This window comes from Pelmatolapia mariae, linkage group LG10_11 (genome assembly GCF_036321145.2).
Source record: "Pelmatolapia mariae isolate MD_Pm_ZW linkage group LG10_11, Pm_UMD_F_2, whole genome shotgun sequence".
Taxonomy (NCBI): domain Eukaryota; kingdom Metazoa; phylum Chordata; class Actinopteri; order Cichliformes; family Cichlidae; genus Pelmatolapia; species Pelmatolapia mariae.
In genome coordinates this window covers 62,057,475-62,082,091 of record NC_086236.1, presented here as the reverse complement: position 1 = coordinate 62,082,091, position 24,617 = coordinate 62,057,475, and the positions used below count along the sequence as shown (strand labels likewise).

At 39.7% G+C, this 24,617-nt stretch overlaps 1 protein-coding gene across 3 annotated transcripts in view; it reads left to right on the top strand.

Moving 5' to 3' along the window:
* The window catches only part of bcam (basal cell adhesion molecule (Lutheran blood group)), a 48,273-nt gene that overhangs the window by 20,455 nt on the left and 3,201 nt on the right, over window positions 1-24,617 (top strand). Inside the window, exons 2-16 of one of the 3 annotated variants that reach the window (XM_063486990.1) lie at window positions 11,528-11,652; window positions 11,841-12,048; window positions 14,062-14,129; window positions 14,213-14,309; window positions 14,444-14,626; window positions 15,183-15,307; window positions 15,439-15,577; window positions 16,109-16,224; window positions 17,623-17,764; window positions 19,101-19,228; window positions 19,872-20,013; window positions 20,918-20,935; window positions 21,527-21,559; window positions 23,101-23,236; window positions 23,864-23,963. In XM_063486990.1, the coding sequence (XP_063343060.1) occupies window positions 11,528-11,652; window positions 11,841-12,048; window positions 14,062-14,129; window positions 14,213-14,309; window positions 14,444-14,626; window positions 15,183-15,307; window positions 15,439-15,577; window positions 16,109-16,224; window positions 17,623-17,764; window positions 19,101-19,228; window positions 19,872-20,013; window positions 20,918-20,935; window positions 21,527-21,559; window positions 23,101-23,236; window positions 23,864-23,963 (1,760 nt within the window). The remainder of the gene's footprint in view (window positions 1-11,527; window positions 11,653-11,840; window positions 12,049-14,061; window positions 14,130-14,212; window positions 14,310-14,443; window positions 14,627-15,182; window positions 15,308-15,438; window positions 15,578-16,108; window positions 16,225-17,622; window positions 17,765-19,100; window positions 19,229-19,871; window positions 20,014-20,917; window positions 20,936-21,526; window positions 21,560-23,100; window positions 23,237-23,863; window positions 23,964-24,617) is intronic. The other 2 variants (XM_063486992.1, XM_063486993.1) reach the window with 2 other exon arrangements.

Genomic DNA, 24,617 nt, shown 5'->3' with positions numbered 1-24,617 from the left:
GGGACCAAAATCTGACTTTTACTATCCTGGTGGGGACTTTCTGCACCGTGGGGACCAAAATCCAGGTCCCCTCGGGGTTGAAAGCAATTTTCACACTCAAAATGCGGTTTTACTGTCAGGGTTACAATTAGGTTATGGTTAGGTTTAGGGTAAGGGTTAGGGTTAGGCATTCATTTTTAATGGTTAGGGTTAGGGTAAGGGGCTAGGGAAAGCATTATGTCAATGGGATGTCCCCACGAGGATAGCAAACCAGACATGTGTGTGTGTGTGTGTGTGTTAATAGGGTCAACAAGAGAAAGACCCACAAAGAGACATGTTGGCTTTCACCTTTTCCTCACCTTACAGCTTATCTTGTTTCCCCTCCGGACCACAGGCTTCTGGTATCTTTTTTCCTTTTTTTTAACCTTAGTCAAACTGTAAGCCATTGTATTTTCAAGGACCCACACACATATATAAACACTGTAATGGCAATGTTCAGGTGGGGTTTTTCTTACAGTAAATGGGCATAAGAGCCACTTTATGCAGAGTATTTATCTGCAGAGTATGTTAGGAAATGACTTGCAGAATGAATTGATTAAAGGATTGAGAGAGAGGGGAAACGGGGGAGACAGCAGAAGCAGCAGCACTTTGTCCTAACCCTTTTAGTGAGATTAACTGTAGTCTTAATGTCTCTCCCTTTATTTATACTGAGTCAGCCTCTCCGCCCTCCGTCTCTCCTCTGTCTCACAATGTGGCCTGAGTGCAAAAGGCAGAGGTGCCAGCAAGTTTTCATTTTGGAGAAACAGCTTCTTTATCTGGAGTATGACATGTTGTGTGACACGAGTGTGTTTTTATTTCACTTTGTCTATCCTACATTTATACACAAGTAATGAAGAAACCAGGTTTAGAAGAAACATATATTATTAGACATGCACTGGAGATATGGACAGAAAATGTGGGGAAAGAGGGAAGCTACATGCTGTAAGAGCTTACCTGGCTGGGGTCTCAGCTACTTTGGGTGGGTGGGTAGGTAGGGGGTTGCACCTGCATGTGGTATGGAACCTAACCACTTAGCCCCTTCAGGTTGGCCTAGAAAAGCATATTCAATATTTAAAGCTCTACCCTATAACTTAAAGTGCATTTCTTGGCTGCAGACAGAAGTCTCGATGTCTCTGTGTCACAGTCGTTAACCTCAGCCATTGCTCCCCCTAGTGCCATTGGTATAGTTCATATGTAGGACGTAGCTTAACTTAACATAATCCAACCATTTTGTTTCTGCTAGCTCCAAACAGTGTGGATCCATGTGTGTTTTGGCTTTAATAAAGAAAAAAGGAAGACGGTGAATCCTGGGAAGAGTTTTCCTTTAACCTGTTATTTTATTAATTTTTTTTTAGTGGAATTTTATGTTCAAGATTTCCGTACGAACACTGAAAATGATGGACCACAAGTCCCCTTTAAGAACAAAATGAAGCCTTGGTTTTCACTTAAAGCCTTGATTACCAAGGCAGCACTGTTCACGAAAACGGAGGAATAAATTGTAAAATACATTTGCAAAATGCCGAACAATGGAAACCTGATAAACCATGAGTAGTTTTAAACAAAGCTTTCTTCTAAGAGTATGGTATTAAACTCTAGTTTTGCACACAATGTTGTGGCACTTCCTCTTTTGTTGTGGCTTATCTCTGAAATAGGTAAATGTGTCACATTTAGACGTGAACTTATCATTTTAGATCACATTGCAACTCATGGCCAGGTGGTTATATGTGATTGTACAAAAAAATATATAGTTGGCCAGTCATAGTTTGTACAAACAGTTATGTTTTTGCTCCGGATAAAGCTCTGCTCTCTGTTATGGAACTGAGGCAAAGCAGGCATTAGGCACTGAGATTTAATAAAAGATTCTAGTGGTTACATCAGAGGAAATGTGGGATGGAGCTTGACTCTTGCTAGGGACTAAAACTCAGGACACAGGATAAAATCAGCCTGCTGTGAGTCACCCACTTAAATCACTATAAGAGCCGTACATCACTCTGCTTTTGCTGAAATCTGTAAAAGCACATACACAAACAGAACATTTATAATACTCCAGTTTGCCCCTCATGATTGTCAGTCTCTTGTCATTCATCCATCATCTTTCCAGGGCTGCCCTGTCCTTTATGGGATCCTGTGAGCAATTTATAATCTTTACTGCCTCTCTCATCACTGAATGCACCTCATTAGGATAGCCTATTATGGATGCCAGCGACATTACTGACAACATATGCAAGCAGATTGCTTCTGCCAAACACTGCATATCATTTTGGCCCATTAAAGCAAGTCATTTACCTTAATAAATAGGTAGAGGCAGAGTGGAATTGGAAACACACAAGAGAGCTTCTCCTTCCCTCACTTCGTCTTTCTCCCTCTCCTGCACTTCATTTTTAACTCCTCATTTTTCTCCTGCGTCTCCTGCTTTCCCTCTTCCTCGAGCCCCTCTAGCTTTCTCAACTTGTTTTCATTCAAACTTTGCACCACACTGCAGTCAAGCTCCTCTTCTCATTTTTTTTCTGCATATCTCACCATTCCTGCCTCCTCTCTCATCCTATTTATACGTTTTATTTTTGCCACGGGCTGTGTTTCAAGAAAGGACAGGAATAGCGGGAAAGACTGGGAGACGGTGTTGGGGTGGGGGTAGTGGGTGGGGGACAGGGTATGTTAATTGGAACGCCTGAGGCAGGATGGATGGAAGAGGGAGAAGATGGAAAGGATGCCCAGATTCGGAGGCCCCTGAAACATTAAATATTAACACCTTTTCTCATCTTTGCCCTTTTAGTGACATCCACTGATTGGGTTCTCTCAGAGTCGATTGGGACACACATACACACCCACCCTCTCTTGCCTTACCCCTTTCACCAAATTGAGTTCCCACTGAAAATGAAAGGCAGTCAGGAGGAGACATACTGCTGTAATTGGCGACCCTCTCTGTTTTGTGCCCTTTGATTCAAAAAGTAATGAAATCTACTTGATATTTTTATCCAATCTTGCACGTATTGCTTTTTCCCCGATATTAAACCCCTAATGCGAATTCTGCTAGGAGCAAGACACTGGCCATTGTTGTGCTAACTCATTGTTAATGGAGTCAGATATAATGGTACAAGATTGTGTCAGCTAAAAGACATTAGCCTTATAAAAGAATTAGTCTGTATGAGAGATGAGTTCAGTTTTACCCAGCTAACTCTAATGGGGAAGGACACTCAGAGAATCCTTTGGTTTATCAGTGAGGTGATGTATCAAACCTACTTTTGCAGAAGCCCTTACACAGCACTTAAACTCACAAGACTCATGTATAATAGCTCTATTTATAATTTCTTTGTAAGATTTACTGGCTTTGTTCTAATTTTTTTCTTATATTTTTTTTTACAATTGCCTCTGCAGAAAGAGGCGTAGGACTGCAGTGTCAGCTCGGCATATTCATATTCTGCTCATGCCCTGTCTTTTGTAATTTTTTTTAATATATATATATATATAGCATGGCTTGTACCGTCTATCCTCGTCCTGATTTTCTCCTTCTGACTCACAGGCTCATGTCGAAGAGGACAATCACACCAACTCACACACATACAAACATACTCTTATTGACCACATAGCTCCAAACTCCTGTGTTTGAAAGGGGCTGACTTCTCACCCCGTTGCCGGAGCAGCAAGACCGACAAAGGGGAATCTCCCAGCACACAAAAGAGAGAGTGAGGGGCCGACCTTGTAGCCCTCTTCACACTGTTTGTATTGAACCCCTAAACTGCCGCAAGATGACACGACGCACACACTAGTAAAGCTTTGATTTATCTGTTGTAACTGCACCCACTGTGATGCTACTTTTTGCCCTCCACTCCAACGCTCTCCTACACACAGGCAGCTTGGAATGTAGAGTAATCAGACTTTGTGATGGCTGGGGGCTCTGCATGTTACAGCACCAAGTTGGATGCACCCATGATGCAAACAAGGCTAACTGCTATAAGCCTTGTATTTGGCTCAGCTGCATTACGTCAACATCAAGTCCCCGGGAAGATCAGACCTAAACTAATTTCCATGTTCCCTCCTTACTCTGTCCTCTGTCTCCCTTACTCATTTCAAATGAAGCTCGACCTCTGAATCCACATCAAGTGAAACGTGTTTTAAGTGCTAATCACTTCAGCGTCATTGAGAGCATGCCTTGGACTTCAGACGCCAAAGATAAAACAGATTTTAAGCAAGAAGGCTGATGCTGCAGCCCAAGAGAGGAAACAAATTAAGCTAATGCAAGAAAAAAGCTAATAACAGGTCACAGAAATCTTATTTGACATCTAAAATCTGTCTTCCCTTTACAGGCTCTCCTTTGCCTCCCCTCTCATAAAAAAGTTGTAGCAGCCTGAATGTGTGTGTGTGTGTGTTTGGGGTGTGGAGGGTGTGGGGGTTATGTTTTGCTGCAGGGTCCCAGGTGTGAATTGTACTTCTTCTTAGGTGGTACATCAGTACAAGCCCAGACAGGAAGACAGCAAGGCATCTTCCTATCCCGCATGTCCGGATGTTAATATGTGGCATCTGAATATCCTGGATCCATCTATCTTCCTTTTAATCAAGACCCACTTGAAAACCCTGTACAGATACAACAATCCATAAAAAACACGAGCACCCAGATGCACCAAGCAATGAAATATGAGCACTAAACATATTATTGTGTTTGACACCAATTAGATCAGATATCATCTTCGAGGTACAATAGACCTCTGCTATCGACCCAGAGTTATGACTAAGGAGGCTTTAAACTGGGTTGTGAACGGTGAGATGAGATTTACAAGACTGAAGCTAAATCTCTGGTTGCTGTAATTGGTACTTTGGAGTGCTGCTGTCTGTGTAACATTGGCTTAAAACAATCCTCAAAGAAGAGTTTTTTGCCTGGGAATTCTTGTGAAGTTCATTACAGTCAATCCCTGGCTTTTTGTGTTTTCTTTCTTTCTTTTTCCTTTTTTATTAGGAGCTGTTGAACGCTCCAAGAATTTCTATCAATTCTTTGGTGCATATTCACTAACAGACCATCTATTTTAATTTCGAAGCACAGTTACAAATTGCAGTTGCAAATTAATCAGGCATAAAGGAATTTGTTTAGAACATCAAGTTCTTCTGGGACTCTCATGAATCTTCTGTTAAGACACTTGAAATGCTTTCATTCCCACTTGGGGAAACGTCTTTCTCGTGGTATGTATCAACACAGTGGCGAACACAAGTAGCACAAAAAGAGCTACTTGCTCTGCATGTACTGCAAAATATCTGTTAGTACATCAGAGTATGAGATGTTTTGCCAAACTGATTTACATATATTGTGGTGAGAGCAGGGAAAGTAACAAGACATGTTTACTTTTTAGCGTTATACGATGTAAAGCACTTGGAGAGAAAAAAAAACAACAGCAACATTTATGGCCATATCGCTCATATAATAACTGTCCTTTGACCCCAGTATTGAGTCTGACTTCACATTTTTTCTTCACTCTATTGTATTCATTCTTTTCTTCTCCCTCATTAATAAAGTAAACCACAGTGTTAATCTAATTGCCATCAGATTCATATCTGAAAGTCTTTCTCAAAGGTCAACACTTAACAGGAATCCCACATACATTGCAGCACTCAGTCAGATCTAGTATAGATACATTTATTAGTAGCAGTTACCAAGGAGACAGACTGAGAGTCTGTGCTGTGTTTCTCTCTCTTTGACAAAAATTAGTTTCTATTTTTCATCACCTTGGTTGCTAAAAGTTTTACTTCCACAAACCTTGGGTTGCTTTTTTCTTCTTTTTTTTTTGATTGGCAGACTTCCCCTTTCTCTCCCTGCCCTCTCTATGGGGCATTTATGGTTGGTGTGTGGGACGTCTGTGTGGGATGTGTGTCTGCTGTGTGTGTTTTGCAGCAGCTGCCGTTCCCGTGCTGCACCTGTTCTTCTCTCATCAGTCAGGCGTTGACGACTCCAGGCCATACAAGGACCCACCCCGTCTCTGGCAGCGTGACCCAGCCAGACCCCTAACAGACACACGCACACCAACACTTACCACACGCATATATATTGTGTACCCATGTCACAATACATTTAAACTCTTTGTATTCACTTTAGCTTTTGTATATCTGGCCCTCATGGGTAAATTTCTGACATGGATTGAATTTGTCCGCCAAAATGAAACTCACCGAACAAAGTGAATTTCCAGAGCAGGGCTGACTGTTCCCTCGTAGCAGATGAATGTTAGAAGTGAGCGAACATGAAGGGCGCTGTAAACACACGATTTGAGTACGATCCAGTCTGCAACATTAACAGCCAATATCAGTATCACTGAGCTGAGGGAACCCTGCCATGACCCGCTGCCACACACTCTGGCCTGTGTGCTGCTCACACAGTATTTCTGGTGATAGTGTCCATTTCTACTATGTGTTGGCAGCAATTTTTTTTTTTACCTCTTTTAATACAATTAATTTTCATCACTGATACAAAGAAGTGCAGTCTTAAGTTGTAATTTTTTTGCTTTCATTCCTTATTTCGCTTTGTGATAGAAAATGAGACTCTTGACTGAAGGTTCAGTTGAACATTAATAGTCTCTAAATACACAAAGACCCAACAACACAAGCCACTGTGTAGCCTACAGCTTAGCTAATGAAAAATGCATGTCTCCTTGGTAGCTACAGTACTGTACATTCTATGTACATGAATATGAACAAGAAGAGAATCAGCTGCAGTTTGTACAAAAAATAGAAGAAAAGTGTAAAGAGATGGAGAAATATTGCTTTCTATTGTAAAAGCAGTGGAAAGTGAAGAATTATAGATGTGGTGTTTTTTTAGTAACCTTGTGCTGTAGGTGACTCTGTTCTTATGACATTGATGGCAGTGTCTCCTGCTGCATGCTGTTTGCTTTGCCAACAGTCAAACACACTAATCCTGTTAGAGGCCAAGGATGTTTTGGACCACACACATTTTCACAAACACACACTCCTTTTTTTCCCCTGTTCCAACTTTATACTTGATTCCTGATGATCTTCCTGCACATTTTATCACAGTGTTGGCACCAGAGTTAATGTCTCTGACACATGTTAACTAAAATGTAATACTGGCATCATCCATCAGTCCTTACCCAAGTAGGAAGGTAGGCAAGCAGGTGCTATTAGTAACAGCAGGGGTATAGTGTCATCAAATAGTAAGGCTAGTTAGTAAATTCCGGTGATTCCCCTGTAGATTAGGCTAGTTTTGAGGATATACTGTCTCTTCTTCCACTTTCTTTTTCTCCACTCTCCCTTTCTTCGACTGTCGTTATTTTCTTTCTTCTATTCTTTTTGCTATCATGCACAGAAAAGACACATAGGCAAGATTGTGCATTGGGTATTAAAGAATGCTCTTTGAGAATGAGGGATAAGAAGAGGAGAGTCGAAGAGAGAAAGAGGCTCCTGGTTTGATGTCCAGAATGCGGCAGTAGGTGAAGCAAAAACAACAGAGAAAACGAGGACAGGAGAAAGAGGATCCAGCTGGTTCTTTTCATAATGAGGGGCACCCGCTTGTGTGTGTTTGTGTGTGTGCCAGTGTGTTAATAACAAGAGTATAGGCAAGAAGTAGGCAGAAAAACAAGTTGAAGAAAAGGGCAAAACGAGGCAGACACATAGCATATAAAAGATGGTTTCACATTAACTTTTCAGTAGATGTGGGACTCTCTGGATATGCTGCACTCCGCCATGATGCTTTGACTGCAGACTTGAATCTTTTTTTTTTTCTACACACAATGTGCTTAACTGTAGCTTTTGGGGCGGTTCAGTTGCTCATACATATCACATGCATTATAGATATACTGTAAGAGTAACTGTGTGTGTGTGTGCATGTGAGAGTGTGTGTACAGGTCACAGTCTGACCGTCTTGTTCCCATCTGTCTTTCTATCCGGTCATGCACCCCATCGCACACCACCTCACACACACACTTTCCTTCTCTTTGGCTAAATCCGATTATCTAGCCCGCATCAGTTAACGAGACCCCCATGCAGCTAGTACTCCCTCAGACAGCCCCCACCACTCTCTTTCTCTCTCTCACACTCACTCACACATACAGTGACAGCCAACTGCCTGTGTTTCTAAATACACAAACACTCTTGCGCGCAACACAGATGCTGCTCTAGGCTCAGATTGGACAGAGGACTCTCTAATTATGCTTTAATTGCCTGTCTCTGTCTGTCCAGCTGCCTCATGTGTAAAACACAGAGCAGGAGACCTCCCTCTGGACTCAAACATACTGTGAATGACACCAAAGGATGCATTTGAAAGAGAGCATGACTGAGAGTAAAGTGACAAATAGTTGGAGGCAAAGAAAGAGGTTAGCATAGGGAGAGGGGCAGGGTACAGATGAGCTCTTTTAAGCTATAATATTCCTTCTTCTCTTCCAGTAATCCTGACTGGACTTTTTTGTTCTGGGCTTTATGCTAACGCTTTTACACAGGCTGTTTTGACAGATAGTAGCTGACTATTATAGTCGCATAAAATAAACAAACAGGGCTTTTAACAGTTCTTGAAGTAAGACTTCAGTAGTGGTTGTTTCATTGTGTCTAGCAAATTTATGATAGTGCTATAAAATTGTCCACGGTAATGCTACAATCACATTAAGGAAAACAGCAGTTTGAGACCATGACACAACCAAAATTATTGAAACTGTGGGCAATAAACTTGCAGTTTCTCTGCCTTTAAAATGGTTACATTAGAGACTGGGACTAAGTCTATAACTGCTAAGATGACAGTTAGTTGTCATAATAACCAGAATACAACCAAATGGCAAACAGTTGAGTTGAGTCTCTTGTTGTGAGAAGGCACGTCACACATGAGTTGTGCTCGCTGACACAAACGGACTCAGCTTGTTTGCAGAGTGTTGGCAAGTCTGCATTTATAAATTTAGATGGCAGTTACTTGCAGTTAGTCAGTCCAAGCTGGACAACAGGGACAGGCTGCCTTACACCAGGTCACACCAGATCACAATTTACTTAAACATTTTTGGGGATACTGCAGTCTGCGCCAAAGTGGTGGCCAGGCCAATGAGTATTACCATCCTTTGAGCCATGAGACTAACGTGGATATTAGCCAACCAAATAGTCCAACCAGCTAAAGACCTGGGCTCTCTGTGGATCTGCCAGAAAGTCACTTGATTTAATGTGGTGTGTTTGAGTGTGTGTTTTTCCCATGCGCCACTCGACGGGACTCTTAAATCCTGAGTGCTGTCTGAAAGTGCTGCACTTCATTTACTCACGCATTCTTGTACATTTGCTAGTCTGCCTCGCTGTTTGTGTTGGCGCAGAAACAGTGGATTTCTCTGGGCCACATCCCTCTTACAAGCTCAGAACATGAGACTTGGTTTGTAAAACTAATGTTGGTTCATTTGAGAGCTGCTGAGTTGACCAACCAAAATATTTAGTGAGAGAGAGGGATGCTGTATGGGACTGTAGAGGGAAAAAAAAGGATAAATATACATGAAAACAAGCATGGGGATAAAAATAGATCTAAGGCAAGTGAAAGAGGAAATGAAGAGGAAGTGAGTCATTTCGTCAAAATGTCAGCACTTAACTGACCTTTGACCCATGTGGTGAATCACGGTATTTGACCCCAGTGGAATGTGTCCCACTAACAGACATGCAAAACAAAGAGCAAACACTCTGTGTCTGAGTACTTACTCCACTATCTTTATCTATATGTACTCTCCGTCTTTCCTTGCATCCTTTCCCCTCTCTCCTCACAGTAGACTCCTAACAAGGTGACCATCGCTCAGCTGCTCTCATCTCTCTTCAGACATTTTGAGCAAACACTCTTTCATCTTCTCCATCTGCATTTCTCCATGCTGTTATTAAAACTAGGCTCTCAAACAGCTCTGATCCCCCAGCAGTCCATACTCTGCACTCTTGGTGCTTTCTCACAACAAATGAATTATTCAGCTGTAGATTTTTTGGTCCAGAAATGGATGCAATAATTAATTTATGATATCATAAAAAATATTGGGGTAGGTTGTTCATTAGCCATATGTATTCCTCCAATTTTAATATTAATTTGACTCTAGATCTGTAGCATCAGTACCGTGAGAAAAAAATGGGAATGTTTCTTAGGAAGTGTAGCTAAACAGATAAACTCTAGACATTTAGATTTTTGGAATGTCATCTGTATAACTATTCTTGGCAAAATATTTTTTATATGATATGAATCACCGAGTGTTACCCAAGTGACATTGTCATTTGTTTCAATGCATTAAAGCTTCAAAATTACAGCAGTCTGCTGGCATGCGTATGACGACCGCTATATGATTTATAATAAAGTATTTGCTGCACTGACTTCATTAGCAGAAATTGAGCTCCTTTCCTTTCCTTTCCCTTTCTTTCCTTTCCTTTCCTTTCCAGCTCTCCATTAATATCTGTGCTTTTTTCTAGCCTCTCCTCTGAGGAATGTGTTCTAGTTGTCACATTGTTTGTCCATAGCTGGATGTGAAGAGAGTTTAAAGAGCTGTACTATTCCTTATCCCCACAGGAACCAGTCAGGGTCCTTCTGTTCCCAGCTGCATATTCTCCCATAAAAATCTGGGACACTGTGTGTATCCTAATGTCTCTACTGAATGTAGAACACTGACAGTGCCAGTCACGAGGGATTTATAGCTTCCCCCTTGGTCCCTTAACAGCTTTCACTGCTGCTGATACACCTATATGGGAGGACGGATACTTGTAGCTTGCAAGTCCTGCATTCATTAGCTACTGTAGTCCGGATTTAATGATGTTGAGATATAAACCTAAAGCTTGTCTCTTACACATTGGAAGTGGTTAAGGATATCAGTTAAATACTTCTTTTAATGTCAGTTTTACATAGCGTATACGCTTAAGATAATACTATTTTGCTGTAGCAGATTGTGTAATTCTTGGTGTCAGTTGTCATCTCTGAAGGGATTCAATTATGTGTAACTCTTTATAATATTGTCTGCAGAGGGGGATCAATGCATGATTGAATTGTTCGTGGCTACATTATGTGTTTCCACTATACAAGCATGTGGTAATCATAGACTACAGCTTCTTGTTGCTGATGTTTATGTGAGTGCTGATGAGTGCAAAAAGCCCAAGGTGCTTCAGGAAAAGGTCTGTTCTAGTGCTGTGTCCCTCACGGACATTACACGTCTGAGCCTGTTTCTTGTAACACAGAATTTGAACAATCGGAAGCACTGAGGGTTTTAAACAAACATAGAAGCCTTCAATCTAATAACATATAGTGGTTTTATAGTTGCCGATCTTTGAGATGACTGCTGTGCAGTACTGTAGCAGTCCAAGGGATAAAAAATTCCTGTAACTGATACGTATTTGAGGATTACCAGACCTGACCAAGAGGGCAGCAGAAATTACAAGAAATATTTATATGCAAAAAAACTATTTTTTTTCCAATCATACAGCAATATTATTGCCATAATATCACATTGTGTCCTTCCATATATTTTGTAAAATTCTGCTACATGTTGCATTTTGCAGTGATCCTTGTTCTTTTTTCTTTTTTGTGTGTTCTTTTCAGTCGTAAGCAGTGGAAACGTGAATGTGGTTGTGAAACCTAAAGTGGAGGTGTTAAGGGGAGAGCCTGCCACACTGCCCTGCACAGTCACCCCATTAACAACTGGCACAATTGTTGAATGGTACATTGTAAGTAATTTCTACATATTCATTTTCTTCCACAGTTTAACATTTCTAAATAGCAAAAACAAAACAAAACAAAACAAAGTGACGTTAGAGCCATTTTGCACCCAAAGTTTAAAAGTGGAAAAAATACAATTCTCTTGTTGTTTCGTCTGACTTCTATCTTATGTTCTTCCTTGGAACCATCCATTCAGGATTTGGGAACTAGAACACGTATAGCTTTCCGCCAGGGTAAGGTGGAAATAGTTGACCCTGGCACCCCTCTGACAGATCGGATCAATATTGGAGAAGACTTCACTTTGACCATTTCCTCTGTTAAACCCTCTGATGAGCTAAACTTCACCTGTCAAGTCACTGACCCTGCAGGGTCTCCAGATGGTACCACTTCTCTGAAGGTCTTTTGTAAGTTTGCCAGTGCCTTTTAGCCCTTTATTTGACCTCAAGGTTAGCCCCCAAAGTTAAGTTTTCAATTAGTTTTTGATTTCTTACTGTCATTGCCACTAATGTTTATGACTTTAATATATGAGATCTGCATTAATGCATACTTTGATTACGAGGTAGCTTAATTGTATCTTATGCATGTTGCTGATTTGAATTTGTAAATATTTACATTACACCCATTCTATATATCTTTAGAAAAGTTTTATCATGTAGTATAATTTACCAAAATTGTCCTTGAAGAATATCTTATTTCTTTCACTGCATGTAGTTCTTTGGAGCTTTCTCCAATACTTCAGATTACCATTTCCTTTTGATAAGATCTCCAGAGTTCAATTAACCACAACCTAATCACTCTTGACACTACTGATGAATAGTTCAATCACACGTGTCATTTCTAATATATCTTTCCTTTTTAAGAGTCCAGATTTATCACTAACATGCCGCCAGCTAATCATGGTGCAGACTACTCTGTCTTTGCCCCTCCAAAGCACCAAAATGAGTAGGATTCACTGATATCTGGATTAAAGGGAGAAAAAGGGAGAATATGCATTGTGAGAGTGGCAGAATAGCCCTTTGTTTAGTGATCAGTCCGCTTGAAGCTTTCAGGTTATCCATTAACATTTATGCACTCAGAGGCACCAAAGTTAAAAAACAATCTCATAAAATAAGCTAATAATTGTGAGAACACCAGTGTTCAACAATACCTCAATAGAGTGATATTTGACAAAGGCCTTTGAGGTGTACTTAAGGCCCACAGTACTAAGAAAACAGGCTGTCTCACAGAATAGCAATTATTCTTTGTTCCCATTTGACCATTTGACTCATTGGGGTTGAGTTATAGTGTGGCTGCCACGGCTTAACTTAATGGGACTGAGTTATGAGGTCTCCAGTGGGTTAAGCTGCAATAGCCTGGGTTCTTTCTCTCAGGAAACTTACAAGCTAAACATTTTTTATTGGCAGAGTTGCTCCCACACAGTGAATCAAGTCGTCAATGTGGTTCTAAATTATTTTCTGCGCATCTGGCATATGGGAATGACCAGAGTTTAAAAATACTGAGTAATGACTAAGACACAGAAAGAAATCTACTGTTTATTAATATAAGTGGATAACAGTTGCAAGCAGTGATAAGCTGACCTTGACGTAAGTGAATACTCACACCTGTGGTTGCGTGTGTGCACCAGTGTGTGTCCAACATCAACATTTGGTTGATGTTTGGTTGATGTTTGACTCTTACATCAGCAAGTGTTAGCCACAAACTGCCTAATTTGTAGTGTGAATGTACTAAAACAAGAACCATTAGCAGCAGCGTTATATTGCAAGAGTAGTGACGGAGCAGGAGTCAAATGTAAGCATAGAAGTAACAGAGATAGTCTTTTCACTGGAATTTCAGTAAAAGTATAAAACAATGCCTTCTTCCTTTATTTACTTTATTTAACTTAAGTAACTCAGTTACTTGTATGTGACTGTGTGTGTTTGCCTGTAGGGATGCAACAAGTTTGTAGCTCCCTCCTTCAGAGGGAACAGTTTTCTTGTATATTTTGCAAGGGATCATGCGTCACAGGAGTCTGTTAAAGCAGCTCCCTTTTCAGGTACTAAATCGTTACTGGAGGCTACACACAGCTCTTGCTCTTAGACATGCCCAAACTTGCTTCCTCATATATCTCCCGATTATATTATATCATGGAAAATTTTATAGCGATATTATCTCAGACAAAATAATGTGGCATAACCTAGTGTATATGTGAGTGTGTTTATGTGTGATTTGACCCCGCTTCAACCAACACAAAGAAGGCCAAAATGAAATCATGTGAAGAAGGCTATTTGCTGTGTAATTTAATTACAAAAAGTCAGGAGAGATGGATTACAAATATGGAAGTTGAGCGTTTATGCGCACATACTGTTTGTAAAATGGTTTTCATTAAGGGAATCATGGTGTTGTAATTGTAACTTGTGTTGTCCTTTTTTCTGTCTCAGCTGCGCCCGAACACCCAAAACTGACAACATCTCAGGCCATTTCTGCAGGAACTCCTTCTAGCTCAGAGGTCTGTATGCGTTGTTTGCACATTTATCGATTCTGACCAAAAATACATTTTCTCTTATAGTTTTTCCATTGTTGTTTTTTCAGGTCGGCACCTGTGAAACGAAGAATGGGTTTCCTCTTCCAAGAATTGTCTGGTTTAGAGATGCCAAACCCCTTCCTGAGGTGAAAGACAAACGAGAGAGTATGTGTTCTTTATATATATAGATATATATATATGTATATATCTTCACCGTTTGCGTTCATTTGTAACATGATCTGCTGCATTCCTTTAATTTTAGAACTGTTTTCCCTTTTTCCTTCCTTCCTCTCCGTCAGAAACATACATGGTTACCAAACAAGTGAAGGAGACTTCGGGTCTCATCACTGTAACGAGCAGTCTGTACATGCAGCCCAGGAAAGAGGACAAGGATTCTGAGTTTTACTGTACTGTAGAGTACAGCATGCCAGGGAACAAGATCGAAACGATGGATTCTAACCGCATCAAGATCAACCTAAACTGTGAGTGGAGTGGTGGGCGCAGGCCGTTTGGGAGGGTATCCAGTCAGAGGTCTTTCCCTTCCCTCTTGTAGTTGGGAGGAATTGCATTTGGTTTATGAACTTTGGTGACATATTAATTTATTCCAGTTAGCAAGAACATTTTAAATCAGTTATTTTAACCACTTATAAATTTTTATTTGCTTCACACACAAATTAATTCATAATTCATCTTGTGTAGGAAGGTCGATAGTACATTGTTTCTGCAATTTCTTATTTAATTATGTTAGATTCTGTATATATCTTTATTGTGCATCAATCGATCCACCACATGCCCTGTTAGAAAGACAAAAGATATAGAAATATTCACTTCTGTCCTTAAACCTACATCAACGTGATGAGAATTATATGATAGAAACCCCATTTAGGAAATAGACTCAGTTGGCTCAGGAGGAGGCACTGGGAAAGCATTTCTTCTGGAATGCATTACTCATTTGTGATTGATGATGTACAGTGTAACAGTGAAATGTAACCACTGAAGGAATTTTCATCTGTTCCATGTCTGTTCTTCTCTGTCTAGATCCTTCTGACAAAATCAGCTTTTCCCTGTTTAACACTACTGTACCAGTCAAAGAGGGTGATACTGTAACCATGAAATGTGAGACAGATGGGAACCCCCAGCCTCCATTTGAGTTCGCTAAAAATGTATGAGATCATATCATGCACACATTTGATAAAGAAAAGGCAACATTTAGTTGCTAATTTGTTTCTCTACTGCAATCTCTGTCACTCTCTTGCTTGGTTTTTACTCGAAATTCCTGTTTTTTAATATTCAGGGAGTAGATGTCCAAGGTAAAGATGGTCTTCTCATACTGAAATCTGTCAAGCGCTCTGATGCTGCACAGTACAAGTGCACAGCATTCGATTTCGAGATTGACTTTACCTTGGAAGAGACGATTGACCTCACTGTCGACTGTGAGTAAGCCAAATACACACATTGCTGAATTAAAGAAGGTTAACACACAGAAAGAACAATGCATCTCCGGTTTGTGTGGTTCTTCCCATGTAGGAAGCCTTTCTTTTCATCAGTAAATCATAGAATTAAAAGGTTACCATGGAATAGGCTCTAATGAAGTTCAGTCAGCCGGCTGATATCCAATTCAATTTTTCACACTTCATCTGTTACTTTAATGTTATCCCAAGCACACTGTTTAATCTGATCTTATCACACACATTAAGCAGTGATAACCTAGAAAGTGTATGGAATAGGCTTAACTTGGGCTCAAAATGGGCTTGACTTCAGAATAAGTGCATTAGCTTTGTACTTTAAAAAATGTGATGCTCTGCCATTTAAAAAGCATTATTACATGGTTGTTTAAATTTCAAGATGCTGTTTAATTTGAATTGGCACTTATTTAATACCTCAGAATGTGTAGAAGGTCTACAGTTTTCAGTCGACTCCCCCCCCATCTTATCTTTAATTGCTTTCTGTTTTCTCTCTGTCAGACATTGACCCAGTAAAAGTGACACCAGCTGAATCTAAAGTTGTCATGCTTGGAGACAAAGCAGCATGGCAGTGTAGGACCAAGGCTTCTCGTGCTCACACAGTTCAGTGGAAAAAGGTGTGTGTCATCATTTTCTCAATTTTTCTTTCTTTTTTGTTTTAAATAAGTGTGCCATACCCCCCCCCCCCCCTTTTAAAATAATTGTGGTATTTGTGTGCATTCTTTCTGTTTTTCACGTACAATCAGAAACACCAACCAGCCTGGCACTATGTTTGATTGTTTAGCTGGCTTGAAGCTTGATACAGGTACAGAGTCAACATTAGGACAAAAAAAATCAATCAATCATAAATAAAATCCTCACATTTCCAATAAGTTCTTTCTAAGCATTCTCAGTTTTTAAAATGAAAACTTGTCAGTGTCATACAGTAACAACATTCACCAAGTCAACAAGAATTTATTCCTTATTTTGGCTCCATGCACCGACCACTGTATTAGGCACACCTGTTCAACTGCTTGTTAATGCAAGTGTCCAATTAGCCAATCGCACTCCTTTAAATTAGTGCATATAGACAGGTAGACATGGTTAAGACTACCTTCTGAAGTTTAAACTGAGCAGGACAAGGATCAGGACAAGGAAGGAAGGTGGTTCAAGTGTTTCAGAAACTGGTGATATACTGATTTTCTCACAAAAATATCCAGTCAGCGGCAGTCCTTTGGCTGAAAATGCCTTGTTGATGTCAGAGGAGTGCCAAATGTTCACATGCTCCCTAATATATCCCACTGGTGCTATGACAGAGAGATAATCAGTGTTATCTGCTTCTCAGTGGTCATAATGTTATGCCTGCAGTACACCGCTACTACATATGCAGTTTCACTCTGTTGTGGATATTTTCAGTTTTACGGTAGCAAAAAACCTTCTCTTCCATGACACAGAAATTCATAGTGATAGCTACAGCATGCACAGCGTCTTTTCTGTCTTTAATATGTTTAAAAACATTTTTTTATTTACAGATTATTTGTTCACGATTGTCTATTTCAAGGATCTTGGTACATTTTAATACTGTAAAACTGCACATAAATATACCTTTGGTGTGTTTAGTCTTCATTCCTGTTTCTCCACTTGTTATGTGCAGAGTGCTCCTCCAGTGTCAGGTCTGTTGTTGTAACCTGTGTATCTATTGTTGTGTCTCTTGGGTGTGATGGAAACTCGCAGGCAGCTGGTTTTCTGGGCAGAGAATGTGTTTGTTCTTAGAAAGATGAATTCCTACGAGAAGAAGTTGAGAAGAATTGCAAGAGACAGGTTCATCATGGAGGACTGACTTTGATTTGTTATCACTGCGCTTTCAACCAGTGTGTGTGAAGATTCCTTTTCTGCTTTCCCATCACAGTGGTGTGCCATCAAATTAGATATTCACAGCGCTGTTCTACTCACAAATTCTGAGGGCATGAAAAAAAAAGAGCAGAGGCATAATATTATGAGTCCAGTTCTTCTTCAGTGTGCTTGTGTTTCTGCAGGGCTCTGAGGTGCTGTCTCAGAACGGGACTCTGTCAATACAAAATGTTTCCTATCAAAATGCTGGAGAATATGTTTGTATTGGAGCTGTTCCGTCTGTGCCAGGACTGATGTCCCAGGCTAGCGTCAACCTCACAGTCAAAGGTAAAAGTGCATGCACGAAACAAATACACCCACACTCACAGGAACACTATAAAAACTTTATCTCAGAGTAAATAGAAGAATTTAAACCACAGTAATGTACTCATGCTGTATACACTGTCAGGTAACTGTAAGCATTCTAGAGCCTACTGTTTGGAAACAAAAGTGGAATTCCTACTTTATTGTAAGAAGAGTTTATATACTATAAAGGATGTTCAGCAAGGCCAGGCATTCTTTGAGCTCTTTGGCTTGACAAAACCAAAAACTCCAGGTAAAATGAGTAGTATCGAGATGGTCATTATCAACTTTCTCTGTTTCCTTCTCTCTGCACACTCAGAGAAACGGGGTGTTTCACATGTCACATGACTCTTTTTCCCTAAAAAAAAAAGATCTGCATGTGTGCCGCCTACTCAAATCAGAGCCAATATCAGATGATGACGATAAAACGGTGATAAAAATCTATAAATAATGCAAAAAATACTACAATAAAATGCAATACTTCCACACATAAGACAAGAAATTTATGCTAAATCTTGGAATTTATTGCACACTGCAGTAAAACAAACATTTTAATTCAAGTTAATTATTTTATGCCAAGTGTGCTCTTGGTGCTGATGTTTATTTCTAATGTAACAGCCAAATTAGATGTGCCGATTAGAGTCTCATAGCTCATAAAAGGAGACCAGTCTGTCAGAAGATCAAAGTGAAATAATGTTTGTTAATTGAACAGTGTAAAAGAGACATAGCAGTAGGCAAAAAATACATGTATGGCTTTTCTGAGTACATCTACATTCTAGTGACAGTGTGACACAGATGTTTTCACTGCTGTAACTCTACAACTGGGCATCTTTCTTGATCTTCGTAAGGTACAGCTTAACAGCTTGCACATATAAAGCGCATTCCCCCAGTAGGGAATCTATATTGTATATTGTATGTAAAGCATGCTGTAAATAAAAGCATTTGTTAACACTCTGGTACTAACCACATTATGTCTTCAGCAACAGTTACCACGATGATTCAGTGAGGTGAAAATAGAGCCTTTAGAATGACAGAAAACTCTGACTTTATGCTTGATATAGCTCACTAACTCATGAACTCTTGCTATGTACTACACTCTGAATTGCTACCACTATACCAATACACAAAGTATAATAACAGTGGTCAGTGCCAGAGTGTGCAGAGTATTGTTTTGGTTAGAGGAAGGAATTGGGAGCAGCTTGGAAGTAGAAGTTGCTTCCTTATTGAATGGAGAACTGAGGTATAACTGTATGTGTATGTGTTTAAGGTTATGCAGCATTGTTCACTTTGTTTACCCATGACATTCTCATTCCCTGTCCAGGAAAGCCAGTGATTGACCCTCCTGCTCCTGTGAAGGTGGGGAAGGAAGGAGACAAGGTGACCCTGATGTGTGTAGCATACGGTTTGCCTTCCCCTAACTTCACCTGGAAGCCCTCAGGAGGAGAACAGGTAGACATCTGAGTCAAGCTGAGAGAAAAACGAGTCTTTCCAGTTTACAGGAATCAGTAAAGTGAACGTATTGCAACTCATTTGGAAATAATAGTAAGAAGTATTTCAAATGAAAAGAGCCCTGCTACTATTTGTGTTTCCATTAGAGTCAATATGAGAAGATTAAAGTGTTATGTTTCATAACGTATTAAGATCACTCTTGGTAGAGTACTGTGTAAAACTTCAAAAGCTCTACAAAAGGGGGGAAAAAGCGAACAGCTTTAAAGAAACTTGTAGAGGGAGTACGCCTTCATTATTAAATATTACATAAACTGATAAAATAAGATAAAACGTTAATCATCTTTTTGAAAAATGTGATAATGTCAGAAACTAGTAGGGATGTTTGGAAGATCAAAAATGAGAGCACAACTAATAATTTTCATGAGCAGATTTTTTTTTTGTAAGTGAGAGGTAGAGAGAAATATAACATATGACAAGTTTGTTTAAAAACTTGTCATAAGACAAGTGGATAGTAATAATGAAAGAAGATTTATACTGCAAACTCATATAGGCAAAAGGCAAAGAAGGATTTTGACAAACGACACTAATTTACTTTGGCCTTTTTCCTTTATCTCTCTTCCTTCCTTTTTATCTTCCCCTCCAGTCGGTAACAGTGAAAGGTAACAAGTGGGTGAGCACTTTGACCCTGAAAACCACAGCTGATATCATAAACAACGGGGTGACCTGCGAGGTCGATAATGAGCATGGAACAGATAGCATGGCCTTCCCACTTTCTCTCGAACAAGGTCAGTGTAACAAGCTCTCTTTCTCCACTGGTTTTTCTTCATTAACCTGATAATGCTATTCAGTTATAAACTTGCATTGGAAATGCGGAACAGATGAAACCAGCGTTTGCTGTTTTTAGTCAAATTATATTTTAAAACTTACTAACAAAAAAAAGTTGCATAACATATTCACATATTCAGTAGTTAAAAAATAAGTGTTTGGAGATTGGCATATTACCAAATTAAAATGGAATGCACTGCTCATTAGTTCTTGCAGTGAGGAAAACTGGATGTCATCTTCAATTCTGTAAAAGCTGTTCACTATTGAAATGAAAGTTATGGCAAAAAAAACAAATGTTTTTTCAGTTAGCCAGTTGTGGATATGACATATACTTTGTGTACGTGACCAAACGGTTAGTCTTATTGTGTGTTTACACAAAGGGAACACAGAATAACGCCCAAAAATTGCAACGATCCGTGCAGCCACAACACTAAAACTCATTTGTATGTCATCTTCATTGCTATAGAAGTGTCTAGGAGTAACATTTAAGATCTAACACAAATAGTTATGAGTGAAGAAAAACTTGTATAATACATAATACATAACGATCTGAACCAACAAATTTCTTTTTCTGTAATTTCATGAGTACAAGTCTCTAAGGTAACACAGTGTGTCTTAATGCTATGCCAGTAACTTCTTAGCCTGCTAATAACATCAACTACAGTCTGATCTTCTTTCACCTTTTGTAAACTGCATCTAAACCTTTATAGCTTGCTTCTTTCACAGTTTGCTTTTTTAAAATGAGCTCTCACTAAAGTTATTGATAATAAAGCTGTAGCTGGTGCCATGCAGTCCTGAATTGCTGTTTTACATCTTCGTGATCTCTCTTTTCTTGTTTTTTTTTCTCCTCCTCTCTTTTTGCAGTTGGCAGCTCAGCTGAAGGTAGAGCCTTCTCCCTCCTCCTCTTCCTCTCCTCCCTTCTTCTCTCAGGACTCTTTGTTGTACAGACCCTGTAATCTAGAAACTCCCCTCCATCCGCTTCCTATTGCCCCAGCCCTTCCATGTCACACACACACACACACACACACACACACACACACACACACACACACACACACACACATGTGCGCGCGCGCACACACACACTCTCCCCTGCTGTACTGTAACCTTGTATATTTGCCCTCTTAACTACCGAACACTGTGGATATTGTACATTGTTATTCTTCTTCTCTTGTCACCTTTGTATGATGTCTGTCCTATATTTTGTGGATGGTACCAAAAGCTTTTGTGGCCCCTTGGGGACAATAAAGGATTCTATTCTATTCTGTTCCTTCCACTCTTCTCTTCGTCTCTTTACTGTGTCTTCTTTCCAACTGCCTTCTTATTCCTTGCTTTTTCTGCTTTTCTCCGCTCATCCGATGCTGTGTGTAGATTAAGTAACTTTAGCTAAGTATCTTTTTAGTGGTGTGCATTGTGTGTTGTGGTTGTTGCTTTGCTATGCTATGGGACTGAGAAACTCTTTTTCTCTTAAAGTGCTGCTTTCTGGAAACCCTGTGCTAACGTCAGGTCTGTATCGCTAACCCTATTGACATGTGTATGGTGTTCGTCTACAAATGTAAGTTGCTGTGTGTGTATTAATGGCTGTTTACACACACAAAGGTTTTATGTATTTGTGTTTACAAGAGGTTTTGTGTATCTGTACTTGTATTACTGTAGCTGAGAAGATATGCTTCTAGTGAGAAGGGATAGGTCCTGTATGAAGTATCACACAATTCAAAGATCAATCAAGAATATTTTCCTTTTTGATCAGCCTGCTTATTTCCTAAATTATTTAATGTTAAAAACTAAAAAAACTAACATGTGCCTGCCAAAATGTTATAGAGCATATCCAAATGCCATTGTTTTGTCTAATAAACAGGCCCCAAACCTCCAAATTATGAAAAAGCGAGTAAAAATAATAATTAAAAAAGTGATAATTTAACAAAATAGTCAGGAAAATATTCAAATTAGTTAAAAAATTTATTCTTTGGGAACATCAATTGAATTTTATAACTTCGGGATTCAGAGCAGACTTCATGCATCCTACTCATTTTCAACATTTTGGTGGAAATGTTCCAGGTTTCCTTTTTTAGCATACACAGAAAGGAAGCGCTCCTCCACCTAATCTTTCACCTTGTCTGTAAGGACACCACAGACTGTAATATCAGGCTCATACTGTAGCACTGCAGTTTAAGTTAGAAAAGTACTGAAAGTACTCCTGCCAACATTTTCCTGGGGATATCAGAAAATCAATACTCAGAACCAATACACAGTAACATTTCAAATGACCCTCTGTAAAGCCAATGAATAATTCACATTTTACTTGCTAATGATGTGTTGTAGGTGGGCAGATTTTTTTTTATCCCTTGGACAGTGACAGGAGCAAAAACAAATATAGTTTTCGATTATGACTGGATCTTAATAGGCTTCAGTAATCTTTGTAGGGTTAGTAATGTTAGCTTGAGAAAACATATTATAGCATCATGTCTTCACAAGTACAGTAATACAAGTGTAGGTGGTTGGGTGAGTATGTTCAGTGTTGTTTCCTTGCTCTCATTAGCTGTCTAGTATTATCTGTGTAGACATAGGCCCTGTTTTTGGGTCCCATCACATTTCAGTCATTGCATTCAAAAGATAGACTAACCCCACATCCCAATCCCCGCCCCTTATCCTCTGCCCTCCACCTTTCCAACTACCCATCCATCAACTGTCTTCACCTGGACTCCATTCAATCTCATTCTCTCGCTCTCTATCCTCCCATTCTCTCCCTCCCATGATAACACCAAATCAAATCACTTTCCTTCCTCTTTCTCTCACCCCCACCAATCAACCACCCCTAATGATGCCTCTCTCCCTACCACTGATTTTTTGAAAATCGAAAACTCTCCATTCCATCCTCACACCTCCTCCACCATGATCAACCCTTCCATGATTCCCCTAAACATCTGTCCTCCAATCAAATTTCCCCAAACTTTCCCACCAACCCTCCACCTCACAAACCTCCCACCTGCCCCCCGACCCTCCCCCCCATCCCTCCTCCCATATGTACTTCCATTGCGGCACTGTAGCTGGACAGGGAGGCTCCAGTGCGGTGGTGATAGCTGTGGTGGTGTGTGTTCTGCTCCTCCTGTTGCTGGTTGGCCTCCTCTACTGCCTAAGCAAGAACAACAAGCTGTCTTGCAGCAAGAAGGACACGAAGGAAGTGTGAGTAGAGATCAGGGACAAAAGGGATGGGAGGGGGGATTAATAATCACATGAATCAAAAACCACTAAAAGTCAAAGTGCTTAAAAAGTTGGAAAATCTGTAACAAAAAAACAAAAGTGTTTGGACGCTCATGCCAGAATATTTGTTAAAAAGACTATAGATATCTATTTGTATACACTGACAATGTTGCTGATTGTAAAATACATCTGAAGTTTTTACAATACAGAATAACAACTTTCCTAAGCTTGTTTTCATAATCCTTTTTAATTGCAAATGTGCCATCTGTCTTGCAAGAATAAATTTTCTTTTAAATAATCAGAATATCCTGATTAGCAGGAAGAGCAGGGTTTCTTTTTCTTTATTTGCTTGGAGATTTGACACAATAAAGTAAGATTTGTAAATGTTATGTTTGCAGAATAGCGTTACAGGATACATACATTTCAGGTCCACTGGGAGAACTGCATTAATACTACACAGGTTTATTTTGCAAACAAGTTGTCAGACTGATTCATTCTTGTCTACAACCATTTGTAGAACTAAGCAAATATTCGCCCCAACAAACACTTAACTCGCTGACTTTTTCTTTTGTTTTCACTGTTTTTTCTCTATTCCATTTCTATTTCTAGGAACTCTGGAATGACGAACAGTAGCGTTGTGGTGGAGATGAAGACAGACAAGCTCAATGAAGAGGATGGTCTCCTAAACAAAAAAAATGCAACAGAACAGGTTAGGCCTATAGAACCATGAATCTGAACTGAGAATGGTAGTTCAACACTGCAGCTGACAGTTATCATGGCTGAGCAAGTCAACACTTGACCTCTACATTTTATCTTTTCTAAGAATTTAGGTGACTTTGTCTGATTCTGCATTCATGAGTGTGAGTCACACCACAGAACAATAGTGGCCAGGAGCAAGTCAAGGACAATTCAGCACAGTGGATAAAAACAAAGCCTTTGCATATTTCGATAGACTGTTTGCATAGAAATAAAGGTTATTTTCAGCCAGTGTCTGTGGTCAGGCCTCACTTTTTGCTGGAAACATCAAGAAATGTTAGTGATGTAAAAGCCTCTTGTAGTAATTTAAAAGGGGTAGTGCCAGTATTCCTCTTTGTATTTTTAGCATCACCAAGGATGAGCACAGTCCTGCAGACATTCACTAACCTAAAAGAATCCTTGATACCTGGTTGACATGAACATGAGCGATACAGTCACCAGAAATCTCTTCACACACCTCCGTCATTCTGATTGAGTGTCTAAAGTCAGTTTTAGTTCAAGGGAAGCTGGCTTGAAAAAGTGGTTCCTCCATCATGATGTGGTGTGAAAGCTGTGGGGAGTCATCTAGAAATGTCATCACAAATGTAGAACATTTCATCTTAAAATT